This window comes from Hoplias malabaricus, chromosome 11 (genome assembly GCF_029633855.1).
Source record: "Hoplias malabaricus isolate fHopMal1 chromosome 11, fHopMal1.hap1, whole genome shotgun sequence".
NCBI classification, from domain to species: domain Eukaryota; kingdom Metazoa; phylum Chordata; class Actinopteri; order Characiformes; family Erythrinidae; genus Hoplias; species Hoplias malabaricus.
The window spans coordinates 33,912,472-33,930,225 of record NC_089810.1 but is presented as its reverse complement, the minus strand read 5'-3'; the positions used below and the strand labels follow the sequence as shown (position 1 = coordinate 33,930,225).

The following is a 17,754-nucleotide window of genomic DNA, read 5'->3' as shown; positions in this document are numbered from 1 at the left end:
CCACAGATTTATTCATGTGGGACTGGCCAAAGCAAGCAATGAGCATCATAAGAATAATTTGTGTACTTAAAGCAACACCAGGTAGAATTTTTACCTTAATATTACAGCTTCAAAATCATCGTGATGGTCCACTGAGCTATTAAAATAAAGAGAATTGAATTTTTGTTGCTATTCTGGGCTCAGCACTGCAGAAACTGCACTATGTAATATTTGGAGGATGGTAGGTAATGACTTCCCTTTGATTTCAGTGAATTACAAAAAAAAACTGTTAAAGTGAATTACAATCTTCAACTACAGGGTGAGACCAGGAGCAAAAATCCCAAATCTTACCTAGTGTTGCTTTAAAGGATTATTTGAATGGGGAAATGGGGTTTTCATGTGGGTTTTAATATATTTTAATATGTTTGTGTAAAGTGTAAACAAAATGAGAAACATGAACCATTTTACTATTCAATTTTAATTTCAATCACCTTTATATATATATATACGATATATAGTATATCTGAGGTAATACATACAATGAAAATATGAATTTATATAACTTAAACAAATACGATTAAAAAATTAATAGTAGTTTAATACACTATGCAGGATGTTTCTGTATAAAACCAATGGTTCTAAATTGAAGCCCTGTCTTTAGTCCAGATCTCTTGAAGAACTCTAATTTTTATAGATGAAAAATATTATGAATTAATTATATATAATTATGATTTGTAAGTTTGGAAACAGATTTCTTTTGGTCCGAAAGTGACCACATGTTCTTAAATGTTCTGATGCAGTCATTCTGGACCAGCGGTGAAAGCCAGTATTTTCCATGTGGACCACTGAAAATTTTGGTTATTTCAAGACTCACTCTCTGGCGCCCTCTACAGGTACTTGGGGGGCCCACCGGGCAAAGCAAGTTAAGGGCTGCCCCCAGACTTACAAAAAGCACAGGAAATTACATCAGTTTCTCTTGTTGGTTATATCTGTGAAAAGAATTCATGACGTGGAGTTTTTAAATCCTGTGTCCACTCACTGTCCACTCTGTGAGACACTTCTCCCTCATTGGTCCACCATGGACATAGACGTAAAGTCAGAGACAGTAGCTCTTCTGCCGCCACACAGTTTGTGGCGACCGTGCTCTAGTCCTTCATCAGTGGACACAGGCCAATCTTGGTTGGATATTTTTGGTCGCTGGACTATTCTCAGTCCAGCAATGGCACTGAGGGGTTTAAAAACTCCAGCACCCCCTGCTGTGTCTGATCCACTCTTTCCAACACAACACACACTATCAAACCACCACCACGTCAGTGTCACTGCAGCGCTGAGAATGATCCACAACCCAAATCATACCTGCTCTGTGGTGGTTCTGTGGAAGAACAGGGTTAAAGGTGGCTGACAAAGTATGCAGAGCATCAAAGAGGCAAAGAAGCGTGACCTGTGTGGTCCGTGGTGCTGAGAGAATGGACAGTGAGTGTAGATACAAGGTGCTGGTCATAATGTTAAGGCTGGTTGGTGTAGATTTGCAGCATAAAGTGTTTGGACCCCTACAGATTTCCGGAGAAACCCAGCTTGGTTCTGCAGTCTTTCCGCCAGTTGTCTGCGGCTCAGGTGTTTGGGTCTGGGTCTTTGGTCCCCAGTGTGAAGACTGAACTCTGAACGGGCCAAACCTTTGAGCTGAGAAAGTGTGTGTGTATGTTTGTGTGTGTGTGTGTAGCTCTCTGCAGTGGGTGGACATGCCTGGCCCGACTCTGAGGGCGTGAGAAATGCTGCAGTCCTCTTTGTGCTCGTCTGCAGTTTGTTGCTCCAAGCTCCAGGCTTTGGTTCACGGGAAAAGCTCACAGAATTATGGAGCTGTGGTATCAATATGCAAAGAAGTGCCTTCCGGGCCCACATAATGACATTCATGAAGGTGGGAAAGAGGAAATATGAGCTCTGGTCAGCTCTGTTCCCTTGAAGAATGAGAGAAATATGACCACGGATGCATCTATAAGCATTTACAATAGCTGCGGGGATGTATGAGATGTGTTAAGACTTGTTGGTATATACCGCATAATCCTGAGAGCTGCGAGTTTACCGCAGAAACTTCAAAACAGGACACAGGGATTTACGACAAATTAAAACAACACAAAACGTCACATCACATCACAACGTCCTTGCTGTAGTAATAGCTTATACTCTTCTATTAGACTTGGTTTTGAAGCATTGCTGTGAAGATTTGAAGGCACTAAGGCATGAGAATATTTGTAAGGTCAAGTACTGATGTTAAATAATTAGTTCTGAACCACACACACCACTACAGCTCGTCTCAAGGGAGGTTCCAGTACCTCTCTGGCAGAGACTTGAAAAGTCATGTTCAATAACCAAAACTAGTAATAGGAATGAGGAGCAGAAGCTCTGGTTTTTAGCCGTTTTCGCTCTGTTGTCTTTCTTTTCCATTGTTGTTTTTTCAGTTATTACTCTGTGTTCTTATTTCTCTATGCTCATTGGGTCTGTTTTGCTGCGTTTAACCTCATCTTTGCACTCTCATATAAATGCTGGTCCAGCACTGGGATTAAATAGACTCAGACAAGGGGGTGGGGCCACTCAAAGGATTCTGTACTTGACGTCAGACGCAGAGCAGAATCAAAATGGCTCGTGTTATCCCATGTTTTCAGACTTATGTAGCACATAGAAAACCAATTGGGAGGTCTGGTTTCACAGTGTGTGGGTTGGTGGGCTCCAAGTAAACACCAAATTAATGTGCACATGCACTGAACAAGGGATGTTTCTCATAAGATGTCCACTATAGTATTTATCAATATCCTTAACTTCAAAGCACATGCTGAAAGAAGGTCTCCACAGTCTTTTCATTAGGTTGTGTATAATCAGAAAAGCATATTTTGCAGTAATTTATCACGATAGTGATTTATATTATCGCTCAGTCCTGCTACAGAAGACTGAAACATGCTGTGTTCATCACCAGCCAGAATAACAACCGCATTTAGGCCCCAAACGTAATGACAGCTCAATGGCCCTTGTGTATAATTGACCACTTTTAGTGGTGCTTTGAATCTGTATTTGTCTTTTTTGGAGAGCAGCCATCCATTTAGAGTTGGATGGCAGCCATTCTAGTTGGACATTTCAATATTTATTTTAAATTTATATTTGAATAATAATAGTCAGTGTGTGTGGACGTAGAGTTTGATGCGCTTTTCTGTTCGGCGTTGTGCTAAGAGTAGGTACAGGACGCTGTGTACCTCTAATGAGCTCTGCTTATAGCTACTGGTCACTCGTTGTCCACTGACTCATGGCACTCATTGGTGCTGGAATGTCTTTAGTGCTGGAAGTCACTGAAAGGGGAATTCCACCAAGATTTCTAAATTTCTGCATCCTTCAACTGTCAAGATGTGAACAAAGTCTTTCAGAGGGGTTGGATGTCACATGGCGGTGATAGGTGCCACTTAGATATGTAAAGTGTTTAATGACTTTGACTGCTCTAAAAGAAAGTTCTGGCATGAAGATCCACTCATTGAGAAAGTGGTCTATAAGGAAACTTCGGGACCACTAGCGTAAGACCACTTAAATGAATTCGTCCTCTACAGCAAACAAAGTGTTAGCTTTTTGTAAATGAATTTAAATTTGGGGAAGGAGAGAGAGCCAGCACACACACACACACACACAGTGAAAGTGCGAGAGACAGAGAGAGACAATCCAGGAAGAAAGAGAGAGAGAGAGAGAGAGAGAGAGAGAGAGAGAGAGAGAGAGAAGTGAAAGTGCTGAAACACAGGTATGTGGGGAATGGCCCTGGCAGCGGATGGAAGGAGAGGAAGAAAGAGGGATGGAGAGTGATGAGGGTCCTCTATCTGTGCCGAGTGTTTGATGTGCGTGGGTTTTAGGGGCAGGAATGGGACAATAGGGCACAGCACAACAATGTGAGGACACTGGGGGCATTGAGGTGCTCCGCTGGAGGGGTGGAGAGTGGGGTGGATGGGGGGGGGCATAGAGTGGACAGGCACCACTGAGTCTTACTGTCCATCAGGGTTTGGGATTCTTTAAGAGATGCTCTTGTGTGTGTGTGTGTGTGTATGTGTGTTAGATATGTATCAGTTTGTGGGGACCAACATCTGTTTACACATACATTGTGGGGACCTGACCTTATATGGGCATGTCCCCGTGACTTAAACTGTAATCCTTACATTTTAAGTTGAAGGTGTGTTAAGGTTAGGGTTTTACACACTTGAAAATGATGATCCTTCAAGGGTTCTTTAGTAAAGAAAATGATTTTATATAGAACTCTAAACATTGAATCCTTTGCATGATTAAAGGGTTCTTTGTACAGGGAAAAGGTTGTTCAGATTGATAGAGAATGTGATATAAAGGGTTCTACTTGGCACCCTTTAGAGAAGGGTTTCGTTTTGCACCTAAAACAAGTTGTTTTATTGTAACAAGCTTGACATTGTAACTTGTTGCAGTGTAGTACACTTTAGCACATTTACACACATTTAAAGCAGGCTTTCACAATGTGAAGGACACTTTAACCATGCAAAGTGTTCTGTAAATGTTCATGGGTCTATACACAACCGTTTTCTTTTCTAATGAACCCTTGATGAACCATCATTTTTAAGAGTGTAGGAGTTATGGATTAGATACGATTGGGTAGTTGTAGTTTCCTGGACAGTCTCCACAAAGTAAGTGTGTGTGTGTGTGTGTGTGTGTGTGTGTGTGTGCATGTGTAAAACATTTTATTCACAGAATTTTCTCACACATCAATCTCAGCACGTCCTGATCCTTCCAGTCGTCTTGGGCTGGTAATTGATATTATTGTATGTCTTGGTCATATGCAAATTTGCCTTCTTTCATCCTCTTCCTCATGTCACAAGACTGTATCGTTATTCTTCTGTTCCATTGGCATCGTCAAATCTCATCTATGGTTAGTTCTGCAATGTACACAATAGAAAATTGCTTTTAATTATAGGCTGCACAAAGGGAACATCACCAACTGCCTTACCACACACATGCGCACTTCAAACACCAACTGGAGAGATTAGTATGTAAACTCAGACTACCAAGAAATTCTGGGAAACATGCAAATGATACAAAAACATGCATGAGACTGTGGAACAAATGTCTAAATGTTTCACCTATCATTGGAAGGTCACAAGCTAACTAGCCAGTGACAGAACCAGGTAGTTAGCATTCTCCTCCAATTATGTTGTGTGGCACAGTGGATCTCCAATGGCTACAGTCCAAAAAGAAATGTTGGCTGGCTTGGCACGTCTTGAAGGAAGCATGTGCTAGTCTTCAGCCTCCCAGACTGGTAGCATTATATGGTTGGGGAGGACCTAGGGTTTAGGGAATATGTAAAATAATTTGAACGGTTTATAAATTATACATGATTTATATTATATTATTAAATAAAACCTGGTTCTGTCAGAGGGCGGCACGGTGGAGCAGCAAGTAGTGTCACAGTCACACAGCTCCAGGGACCTGGAGGTTGTGGGTTCGATTCCCGCTGTGAGGAGTTGGTGTGTTCTCCCCGTGTCTGCGTGGGTTTCCTCTGGGTGCTCCGGTTTCCTCCCACAGTCCAAAAACACACGTTGGTAGGTAACCAGCCTTTCAGCTTGTCAGGATAATCTACTGTCTGAAATACACCACACTCAGCAACACCTTTCCATCAGGTTTTAGCCTAATAATTATTCATTAATTATTAATTATTCATTAATAGTCTTGTTCATTTGGCGAATGGTCGTCCACATCATTAAAATGTTATACACCAGAGATGGACACACCACTTTAAGCACATTAAAATGGCTATACAAAATGGAAGTAAATCTTCAATAACACTGTAGCCATAGAAACCAAACTCACTAAGGACTAGCACCACAGTGAAATGGTGAATGTCATGGTTATCCTTGCTGTGAAATACCTATTACCTGGTCATTAGAGTTTAGAAACTTAGCAATGATGAAAGAGGTAGAGGGATTGACAATATGACAAAGTGAAATAATGACAGTGAGGCTGCAGTTCAGACCTGCACATATAGGGGAGTGACACTGGAGCTGTTTCTGATAAACTGGCCAGGGAGTATATATTGTGTTTTTCTGCTTGTTTGCTGCAAATGAGCTGTTGACAGTGTGTGCTTCACCATCTGAGTGGACCTGCCCTGACCCACCGCCTCTCTGTGGAGCTTATTAGCTCAAAGTGTAAGAGAGTGTGTGTGTGTGTGTGTGTGTCCTCACCTCCCCATCTCTGAAAATGAAAGATGAAAAGATGAATAGCAGCAGTAAAGAGAGAGCGAGAAAGAGAGAGAGAGGGTGGGGGGAGGCACTGCACAATAAACAGAGATGGACAGAGTTCCCAGCACAGCTGAAGAAAAAGAAAGGAAAGAATCCATAAAGAAAGAATGAAGGAACCAGAGAAAGAACAGAGTAGCATTCCCGGTGTCTTGCATCCCTGGGGAGAAGCGGAGAGAAAAAGAAAGGAGTGGTATTGATACAGAGGAAGAATGGAATCTGAAGAGCCAGCGGTGTAGAGGGTAGGAAGTAGCTGCCACGAGGGAGGAGGTAGAGAAAAAAAAGAGCGTGAGAGAGAGGGAGTGGAGGAGAAAGAAGACGGGGAGGAGGGGAAATAACCTGAGGGGAGAAAGATTGAGCCGGATAAGGTGAGATGGTTGTGCAGATAGAGGCGGCGAGGGCCTTGTAGCAGGGACGAGGAGAAGTGTCCATTTGGACGCAGCAAAATTTGATAATAGTCCAGCAAGAGTGGAAGCTTTGTCAGTGTTATCATCCCTTCCCTGGAACAGAGCCCGCCTCTTTATCTACCTTTTAAACAAAATCAGTGGTCAAGGGACCTTGAAAAGTCTTTACTGTGTCGGTTTCTCTTAGTCAAAACAAAGAAGCTCTGGTTCCTTCATCAAAACGCATGCTTAAATGCATTATACTCTAAAAAACAAACTGGCCATGCTATGTCTGAAATGGCTGCCTATTCCGTACATTACTCATTATATAATGCACTAGGGAACTTAATTATAATATGGTTTTTAAATTATAATTAAAACAAATGTGTCTTTTTTCCAAAGAGTGCAGCTAATTCTGTCCACTAGTGCACATGGGTTGTAATCTACTTTTGCGTTGCATTGTGAAATTGAGTGCAATATGTTTATGTACAATATTATAAAATGTAGGAACGCCAAAATAGTGCCCTATGTAGTGAATAGAGCACAATGTCAGACACAGCACTGTTGCAGCTATAGTTCCATACAGCCAACCATTTTAAAATCCCAGTCTAGAACCTGGATCCCAGACCAGAAGTTGAAGACTTCTGGTGTAGGAGATCACAAGCTCTATCCCTTATGACATCATAGTCAGGAGTCCAAGTTAGACCTACCTCTTCCATAAAATAACACAATACTAGCTAAAGAGAACAATTTGGTCATTAGTATTCACCTCCAGATGTGTTGCGCTGTCTAAAAACATTAAGTTAATTAGCAGTTTCAAAAATGCACAGTTGGTTTGGAGGTGTTTTTTCCACTGCAGAAGCTATTAAAACTTTGGCAGCAGGTGGAACTTTGGAACTTTTCTTTTTTTTTCGTTCACTCTTCCAGTAGCAGATGTTCTAGCTGTTATGGTGTTTTGGTACCTGCAGCAGCAACTAATTGTACTCATGAATTCTCCTCTGTGTTTGATTACACTTGTAGCTGTAAGATAAATCCCATTGTTGCGGAGCAAGAAACTCACCAGAATATAAACTACGATATTATGAAGACCTTTCCAAATGCTATTTTTTGGAGGAAATTTTTACTCTGTAAATCACCACGACCCAGTACTGGATAAGCGGTTATAGACAATGAAAGAATTTATTAATATTACTCTATAAAAGGTTCAGAGTAGACTGAACTGAATTACTAACAGTCTTTCATTATTAAAAGTGCTGTGTAGTTCAGGCTTAGCCTTTGATTTTTTTTTAACTGAGGTTTCCTCCCTACTTTAAACTTCATTTTACCAGCTGCTCTTCTCAATTTCCTGCCCGAGATCAATACGCTCTTGTAGGTCCAGTATATATGTGGACAATTACTGACCGTTGTCCATCTTTTGTCGTGGTCAATGTGGTCAGTCGCACTCTAACCCGTTCATTATTGGTCGGTTTCTGACCCCAAGAGCTCTGCTGAGCAAATATTTTTGGGGCCTTGGACCAATCTCAGACCAGCACTGACGTGGTACTACCAGGCCCTGGTAGTTTGTGTGATTGAGAATATGTTTTTTAGACACAGTCAGTGTTTCCTCTATGATATTTTTTCCAGCAGAGGTTAAAAAACATTAAAACATTTTAAAACATCACACAAGGCATGAAATAGATAATTCACTCCCAGATGAATTTCTTTCTGTTTAAAAAAAACTGGGACATAGCCAAAAACCTAATACCTGACTATGTTCATCATCAAGCATCTTTCTCGGACTGAAAAGTCATTTGGGAATATTTTATTTTAATACAAAGCTTATACACAGCAGGGTGTATTAATATGTTATATGAAATGTAACATACGTTACATGCTTAAATTACAAAATAAACGAAATTGATATTTGTTACTTAGAAAATTACATAAGCAAATTACACATTTGTTTGTTTACCAAAAGACTGACTGTCTTTCTCTGTATAAATTTAACATCACATTTTCAACTGTGTCTTTCTGTGGCCACAGTGTTGTGTGCCGTGTTGTGGCGCTGAGAAACTGAACAGAACCACCATTGCAAAATCTATGTAGCAGGAACACTGACAGTGGTGTCGCTGGAGCAGTCAAGTGCTTTTTTTATATAAAAGTCAAGTATTTTTTATAATGTTATTTTTTGTTGAAAAAAATAAAAAAGATAAATAATTAAAATATATAGATTTGAATATATAAAATGTTATTAGAAAGCATCAGAAACAGCCCAAAAGGTTTTGTTCAGTTGGAGCATCGGTCCACAGTGTTGAGAAAACCTGGTTCAATTACCACCTCTGGCGAGTTGATGGTTGTCTCTCGAGATGCATGCTTGGGTGTAACAGAGTACAAGGCATCCGCTCAATAAGGATCAGACCGCCCCGTTTGCTCCCATTTGGAGTTTCGTTCGTGTACTGCAGGGTGCGAGGTGTTCGTTTGCTTAAGGACAAGGCCACCCTGTTCCTCCTAGTTGTAATTAAACTAGAGAAGTCCCTTTCAAGTTTCAAAGTTTCAGGCTTTCTCGAGTCCAAGAGTCTGAATCTACGTTAGCGAAAGGAAACAAGTGCATTTTAGTGTTCAACCGTTGACTTTATTACAACTTCCATTCTGGTCAGGGGTTTGCTTTCAGTTTTGAAAAGTTTTGAAAGATCTGAATGCTTAGTTATAGAAGTGTCTGCGTTTTCAGCTTCTCGTGATCCATGAGTGACTGGTTTGAATGAGCACAGCCAGATATTAAACCCCTGTGCTGATATGGTGTCATTATCCATTCCTGGTTGACAGCTAAAGAATAAAGACCTGCTCTGGCCAAGTATGGGGCAACCATTTTAAGCATGTAATAATGGCATATGATTAAAAATGAATAATCATAACTGATGTATGATTAAAGTCGCTGTTTTCCCAGTACAGAACAGAACTAATCTGCCCTCAAATTGTTCGCCCTCTAGTGATTTCCCCCTCATTTCCTATAATTACACTATAATACTCGCAGTACGCATTAGTATTCTTCCTCATTACCTTTTCCTCTTTTTTATTCCTCTATCTCTCCTCAGGTGGTGTGTGCCGTGGGCTCGTTCGAGCTGCAGATCCACCAGTGGCAGAACTCTCTAGGCATCCTAAAGAGCGGTCAGTGCTGTGACCTCCACGGTCCAAAGTGTCCTCCCACTGACCAGTGTGACACCTTTTTTCGGGTCTGTCTGAAGGAGTACCAGGCTCGAGTGTCCCCCACAGGGACCTGCACCTTTGGCTCGGCCAGCACGCCTGTCCTGGGCGGGAACTCGCACACAGTCCAACACCATGGACACGAAGGGGCAGAGGGAGGACGCATCAGCATCCCGTTCAAATACGCCTGGCCGGTCAGTCCAGCTACAGCTTGGTTTCTGTGAATCACACACACACACACAGTTGGTCAGATCCATGTTTGTGTGTTTTATAAATTCATGAAGCACGTCCTTTACAAAGATCACTTTAAAGTGTGTGCTAAGGTATATGTGTGGGTCTTTATACACGGATCTGCCACAACAGCACCTGTGGAGGGTGGATATATTAGGCATCGAGTGAACAGTGAGCTCCTGAATTCCATTGAAGTTGATGTTGGAGCAGGAGAAATAGTCATATTGTCATAATGTCGCAGCATCTCCAAAACTCCAAAAAAAGGTCTTGTGGGGTGTTCCTGGGGTGTCTCATGGATGCATCTGAGGAGTGGTCTGATGCCATTTTGGAGCTTCTCTGACCAAAACATTATGACCGTCACAGTTTGGTCCTTGTCAAAGTCACTCAGATCCTTACTCTGACAGTTTCTCTTGCTCCAACATCAACTTCTAGAAATAAATCCTCCTCCTCGACAGTTCCTGTTGTGACCAGATAACCTGCATTTACGCCAGCAACAAGAGTGTGATAATGAACTAAAATAAGCATCCTGCATACGGCTGTATCCTGGAAACTGAATAAATGATAAATCTGCAGTCTAAAGCAGTGGTTCTCAAACTGTAGTACGCGTAACACTAGTGGTATGTGAAGCAGCAAGAGGTGGTACACCAAATGACCTTGAAAAATGTACTACTTAATTAAGGAATTTATTCATAACTGAAAATCTAAAATTTCTATGTGTAAATTACCTAATGTCCAACAGTTTTCATAATTATGCCCCAGTGAAATTCATTTGTGGCGTGGAAAAATACAACAGCGTTCCTCCGCTTTTTTCTAGGGAGGAAAAGCAATCCCCCAGTGTTTTAAGAAATCCGTGTAAAGCCCAGTTTCAGATGCTTACTGGACGTAAGCAAATGGTAGAGACAAAAGTGAGCAATTCTGATTTTATTAAAAGGGCAAAGCAAAAATGAGAAAAACAAGCCGAGGCCAAGCCTGAGAAATACTACTAAAGCCCAGACTAAATCCAGAGGCAAAAACAGAAAAACGAAGCGAGAATTCTGTACACGTGAAGACACAATAGAAGAAAATCATCTCCCGTGATTCTTTTTCATCACATCAGTCATTATACTGACACTTAGTGGTTTGAATCTTTGAGAAATTACGTACCACACTTTTTTAAAACTGCTGTGGAGCGTAGACTGGTTCATTCAGGGACAACAAAACTGTTTGATTCTTTTCAGGTGAGTTTCGCTTTGTAGAAAACAGTGTAAACAAAGGACATCATCATTTGTGGAGAGAAAAATGACTGATAGCGCTTTTAAAGGGGACATATTATATTTTCATTTTAAAGTAGCCATTACAGACTACGTAAAAGTGGTTCTGACTTGCTGATTTGATCGCATTCTCTTGACCTTAAATTGGCCTTCACTCGGCTGGACATGGCACTGCACTGAGCTTCTGTTGTGGCAGGAGGAGTGATTTGGTCAGCGTTTGGCTCGTAACTACTCAAGTCTTTAAGCTGATTACACTCTCTCACCCCACATTCATTGATTAGAGTGCAGAGATAGAGAGAGAGAGAGAGAGAGAGAGAGAGAGAGAGAGAGAGAGAGAGAGAGAGAGAGAAGAGAGAGAAAGATAAAGTGAAAGTGAACAATCAAGTTTCCTTTGTAGCACTGAAGCTGTGTAAATGTATTACTACATCTTCTATGCTCTTCCTTCCTCACCTCTGTCTTCCCCTCCCATCCGCACATTCTCTCCAGCTCTGTCCACTGTGTCCACTGACCGGCCAGAGCTTTTATACACTTCCCCTAATACTTGACCTTTCACCTAATGACCAAGTCGTCTCACTTTCTCCAGGAGAAGAACAGTAATTTCCCTCCTGTTTGATTTTATTCTGTTCTGTTCTTCTCTTCTCGTCATTTCCCTACTTGTCTCTTTTCATCTCATCTTTTCTCTTCTTTTACCTCCTCCTCTCCTCTTTTCTCTACTGTTCTATTCCCTGTTCTTTCTCTTTTCCTTTTCTTTTCTCTTCTCTTCTCTTCTCTTCTCTTCTCATCTTTTCTCTGCTTTTTATTATGAATCTTGTATCTTTTTTCTTCTCTTTTCTTATATCTTCTCTTCTCTTCTCTTCTTTTCTCATCTCTTCTCTTCTCTTCCCTGCTTTTTATTATAAATCTTGTATCTTTTTTCTTCTCCTCTTTGCTGTTCTTCTCTTTTCTTATATCTTCTCTTCCTTGCTTTTTCCTAGAATCTTGTATCTTCTTTTCTCATCTCTTCTCTTCTCTTCCATGATTTTCTTATGAATTTTGTATTTTTTTGTTCTCTTCTCTTCACTGTTCTTCTCTTCTTTTCTCTTCTCTTCCCTGCTTTTTCCTATGAATCTTGTACTTCTTTTTTCTCTTCTCGTCTTGTCACTTCTCATCTCTTCTCTTCTAATCTCTTCTCGTCCCTGTTCTTCTCTTCTCTTACCTGCGAATCTTGTAACTTATTTCTTCTCTTCTCATCACTTCTCTTCTCTGTTCTTCTGTTCTCATCTCTTCTGCTTCTTCCAATGAATGTATTATCTTTTATCTTTTTTCTTCTCTTCTCTTCTCTTCTCTTCTCTTCTCTTCTCTTCTCTGTTCTTCTGTTCTCATCTCTTCTGCTTCTTCCAATGAATGTATTATCTTTTATCTTTTTTCTTCTCTTCTCTTCTCTTCTCTTCTCTGTTCTTTTCTTCTTTTCTCATCTCTTCTCTTGTAATCTCTCCTCATTCCTGTTCATCTCTTCTCTTCTCTGTTCTTCTCTTCTTTTCTCTTCTCTTCTCTTCCCTGCTTTTTCCTATGAATCTTGCTTTTCTTCTCATCTTGTCACTTCTCCTCTCTTCTCTTCTAATCTCTTCTTGTCCATTTCCTTCTCTTCTCTTCTCTTCTCTTCTCATCCCTGTTCTTCTCTTCTGTTCTTCTTTTCTTTTCTCGTCTGTTCGCTTCTTTGCTTTTTCTTGTGAATCTTGTATCGCTTTTCTTCTCTTCTTGTCTTGTCACTTCTCATCTCTTCTCTTCTAATCAATTCTCATCCACGTTCTTCTCTTCTCTTCTCTTCTCTTCTCTTCTCTTCTCTTCCTGTTTCATGGAGAAGGATTAAGCCTCATCTTGGGCTTTTTCCCTATCAATGGAGAATGTCCATTCAGAAGACTATGCGTTCCAGGACTAGGCCTAAGCCATGTTAATACTGTATGTATAAAATCAACTGAACATAGATACTAGGTGTCATTCAAAGCCTATTTAAATCCCCCTTCCACCCCCTTTTGTCCTTGTTATACTGTACCTGTACGTCTGCTGTGTTTGGTTACTTTGACTTTCTCTCTTCTATGAGACGGCCCGACCTTTTCCTGTCCTGTCATCCATAATGGATCAGGCTAATTCCCATCTAACATTACCTTCAGCAGCTATTTCTGTTCCATTACAGCTCAGAGATCTCTCTACTTCATACACTTCAGTCTGATAGACCTCCACAGCATCCTACATCACAGTGTGGGGACATCTCCAGTTTTTAAGATTTCTTATTCTGAGGTAGTCGCGGAAATATAAGATTGTTATATTTCTAAGAATTACTTGTTGGTTTTAAATAAATATATCAGGTCAAATTAGCTCACTTTACTGGAAGATAATGTTGAGAGAGTGGGGTGTGGGGGTGGGGGGGGGGGCACAGAGACAGAGAGCAGGCGAAAAAGAGAGACAGTGTGATGGGAGACCACAAGCTTTGTTCATAAAACTAAACCAAAACAGCAGCCTGAGTTGGGCTGGGTTCGCTTATGTTCTTGTGGTTTGAATCATTGATGTGAAATGCTTGGGTCTCTTCAGTGCTGTGGTTGGGGCTTTATTTGGGGCTCTAGGGACTGTGGGGGGATTTGTGTCCCAGCCCCTCCCCTCTCAGAAGTTTCCCAGACATCTCCTAAACATGGACTTCAGTTGAAAGTTACTCTGCATACTTCTCTATGGCCCTGTGTTTCTTCTGAACTCAAAGGCATTAATAGAGTTGTTCTGCTTTGCTGTGGTACCATCTTCTACTCTTCTAGGAGGCTTTAGACTAGATGTGGGACCATTGCTGTGAGCGTTTGATGGCATTCAGCAGTGTTAACTAAAACCACTGTTCTTACTAAAGACACTTAGAACTGCACTGTAAAATGGTATAAAGTGTCTGTAAATGGTTTAAAAAATAGAAGAGGTCACTCCGATATGCTAGGCATTCTCTCCCTCTGTTAATGAATGAAGAGACTCCAAACGATGAAAAGCACATGAGATGAGGATATTGCTCTATTTCTGCTCCATAGATGGGTAATATTGACTTACTTTTTTCTCTGTAAACACAGAGCGAAAGTGCTACAAAACTAAACAGCTCAGGAATCAAATGAGTTTCTGTGGTAATTCAAACAGTGAATAAAAACATACAGACAAGTTCAGCAACATACAAACGACTTCCACACCATTCCACCTTAACAGACATGGAGCATCTCAATGTTAAAAATAAAAGAACAGCAGTTCCCAGAATCATAGATATTGCCTTTAAACAGCCATCCATCAAAAGAACTCTTGAAAACTTGGTGCTCTCCAGTGAACCGTCCCCCAACATTTCAGCCAGTTTTATGGGAGCAAAGGATACGTCGTCAGCAGGGGGCACTGTGAGGGCTTGGTTCCAGTGTCGCTGTGTCTGAATTCATCTCCAGAGCCAGAGATAAATGGATAGAGTCGGGAGAGAGTCATGGTTTATCCACTGTTTACAGCTTGGTCAGACCAGAGTGAGATATGATACACATGCACTATTCATTATCTGTAACCGCTTATCCAGTTCAGGGTCGTGGTGGGTCCAGAGCCTACCTGGAATTACTGGGCGCAAGGTGAGAACACCAGTCCTTTGCAGGGTGATACACATTCACATATTCACTCACACTTATGGACACCTTTGTGTAGACAATCCACCTACCAACGTGTGTTTTTTTTTTTTTACCAAACAACGCAATGGGTATCTGCTATCCATTCTTTTAAAAATCTACTGCTCGTTATCCTGTCCTTGTCTAGTCACTTGTGATGCACTTCTGAGTCATGAAATACAGTCAGCAAGGCCACGTTAAACACAGAACTTGTTTCCCACTGTCTGTCTAAATGGGAATAAGCAGCCATGAAGCCCTGGGTCAGAGGGGTCCTTTAAAAAGCCTGAGCGCCTGGCGGGACTCTAATGGGTTGCTGTGATCTTCCCATTTGTGTGTTTGTTAGCAGAGTGGCAGAGTCCTGTTTTTATTACTGTTGTCTGGAAGTATTTTATGACCTCTGCAGCGAGGCTGGATATCTATTCATAAGGAGAGGATCACAATAAGGGCGAGAAAGCTGATATTATGTTTATAATTATGGCCGCATTGAGTCGTAATAATGTTTTCAATAAAGTCCAAAGCCGACCGGGGGTTCGGTGGGGGCAGAGGAAATTATGTGATGCAGGCCAGCTGTGTGTGTGTGTGTGTGTGTGTGTGTGTGTGTGTGGGCAAAACAAAGACATTAAATACAAACACACAAAGACAAAATCAACTTGAGTACTGGGCAACTTGCAGAAATGCAGGGCACTCCTCAACGTGCAGTTTATAATTTAGGATGAATTATAGAATGAAATTGAAATGAGTAAGTAAATAGTTTCAAAGTGAAATTGACAACAATAACAGCACAGTGTTCCCCAGTGGCCTGTGACCAGACCACACTCTCCTGCAGAGCCATCAATTCTCTGCCCCAGTCCTGATATAAGCAGCCTGCTTAACTTTGATGATGATGATGATGTGTTTGTGTGTGCATGTGTGTGTGTGCGTATTATATGGAGTCATTTGGATACCTGTTCATTCAGGCTCTTATAAGAGGCCCCACCGTTCTCTGTGTCGGTGGGTTTAAAGGGTGGGGGGCCGCGAGTGCGAGTGTGAGAAAATTCAGCCCGAGAAAACCAAGCCGGTTCAGTTTCAGGGCAGGGCTGAGGGGCGGTCTGGACCCAGAGAGAGAGGGAGAGAGATTTCTTAGAGCTGCTTTACTGAAAGAGCCGCATTATCTGCCCATCTTTGTGTGGTGGTTTTTGGGGGGAGTGTCCCAAAGTCCCAGGTGGGGGGACGGACAGGTGAACACAGTTATTATGAGGAAAACTGAGCCTTCTCTTCGCTCCCTCTCTCTCTCTCTCTCTCTCTCTCTCTCTCTCTCTCTCTCTCGCTCGCTCGCTCTCATACGCACACACACACTAATACATCAAAGAGATTAGTAGGGGAAAACTACAAAGGAAATGAGTGTGAGAGAAAGACTGATGTATACCATTTCTTCCTTACCTCAAATATAATCAATCAGAAACCTGTTTCTGTGAATATTGGTGGGTATAGGGCAGACATTCTACCATGCCATAGAAGTGCTGTCAGAAATGACAGTCTATGTGATTTTAGCCACATTTTAATACTAATTTTTATATTTACACCCCAAAATGATACCTACCACTTAGTTAGCAAGCAATGACATGGCCACGTTTCTTCTCTATTACATATAACATCGTGAAACACAGTGTCAGAAGCCATGGGAGCATTTCTGTTGTGGTTATTTACCTGAAGTGTGCTTCAAGTGTGTATTCAAGTAGAATCTTCAAGTACATTGTAGTTATTAAAATCAGCACAGTGTGTCTGTTCAGTGTATCTGTCACTCTCTTTCTTCTCTTTATTACACTGACAGACACAGCTCCATTTTTTTAACATGAGCTGCACTGTAGCATTAGTTTTTCTATTAAACCGTTTAAATTTACTCAACAAATTTAGAGATTCAAATTTTAAAATCATCAAAACTACAATGAAATATTATAATAAAGTTAAAATAAGTTCTCTCACATTTGTTATGCACACTTTAACTTTAATGTTGTGTTTCATTTGTTGATCAATAGACACTGCTAATATAATTATGATTCCATTGTATTGATCTTACATTGATTCTTTCATTTTACATTTAATTATCTATTATTAAAAGCTTCAGTCTTAAGAAGAGGCAGTGCGATTAATTGTGTTTACTTGCAGCAAATCATGTGATTAATTAGTACATTTTTTTAGTTAAAAGATAGACAGCCTTAGTTAGAATGATCTGGCAACCCAGAACTAGTCTTCTTAGAACCTGGCCTCACTAATGCTCAAATTCTGGCTGAATGCCATCAGATCCTGACAGCAGTGTTCCAACATCCAGTGTAAAGCCTAGCCAGAAAAGTCATAGCTGACTCAGCAGCTTGGAAGGGATAAATTTCATGGTACTCTATATTTAATGTGCTAATAAATCATTTGCCATGTGGTGTGTTTGTATTGTGTAAGTGAATGTTTTACGAGTTATGAAGGCTTTATGGGTTTAAGAAATTAAGAAGCCACACCCAGTTTTGGTTTTCATTTAAAAAGATTTGTAGAAAGGATCAGTCAGGGTGAGTTCTGAAAGTAAGGTAGGAGCACGGTTATCAATATTTTAGAAAGTGTACGAATATACAACCCTTGTTTTACTATTTATAAAATCACATATTCTGATTTACCCTCTTTCCGCCTGATCTCTCACTTCCTCTTTCTCTCTATGTATGTGCATTCATTAAAGTTTTGGCAGAGGATGGATAACAGGCCCTGAGAACAGCCCAGGGCTATTCCGCGATGACAGACTAGACCAAAACAACCGTCCCCAGTGAAGTCATCCCTCTTTCTTTCTACTGTTGGGATG

At 41.0% G+C, this 17,754-nt stretch overlaps 1 protein-coding gene across 4 annotated transcripts in view; it reads left to right on the top strand.

The window, feature by feature from the left end:
* The window catches only part of LOC136709509 (protein jagged-1b), a 75,517-nt gene that overhangs the window by 7,863 nt on the left and 49,900 nt on the right, over positions 1–17,754 (top strand). For all 4 annotated transcript variants that reach the window (XM_066684801.1, XM_066684800.1, XM_066684799.1 and 1 more), the window contains one exon: positions 9,712–10,014. In XM_066684801.1, the coding sequence (XP_066540898.1) occupies positions 9,712–10,014 (303 nt within the window). The remainder of the gene's footprint in view (positions 1–9,711; positions 10,015–17,754) is intronic.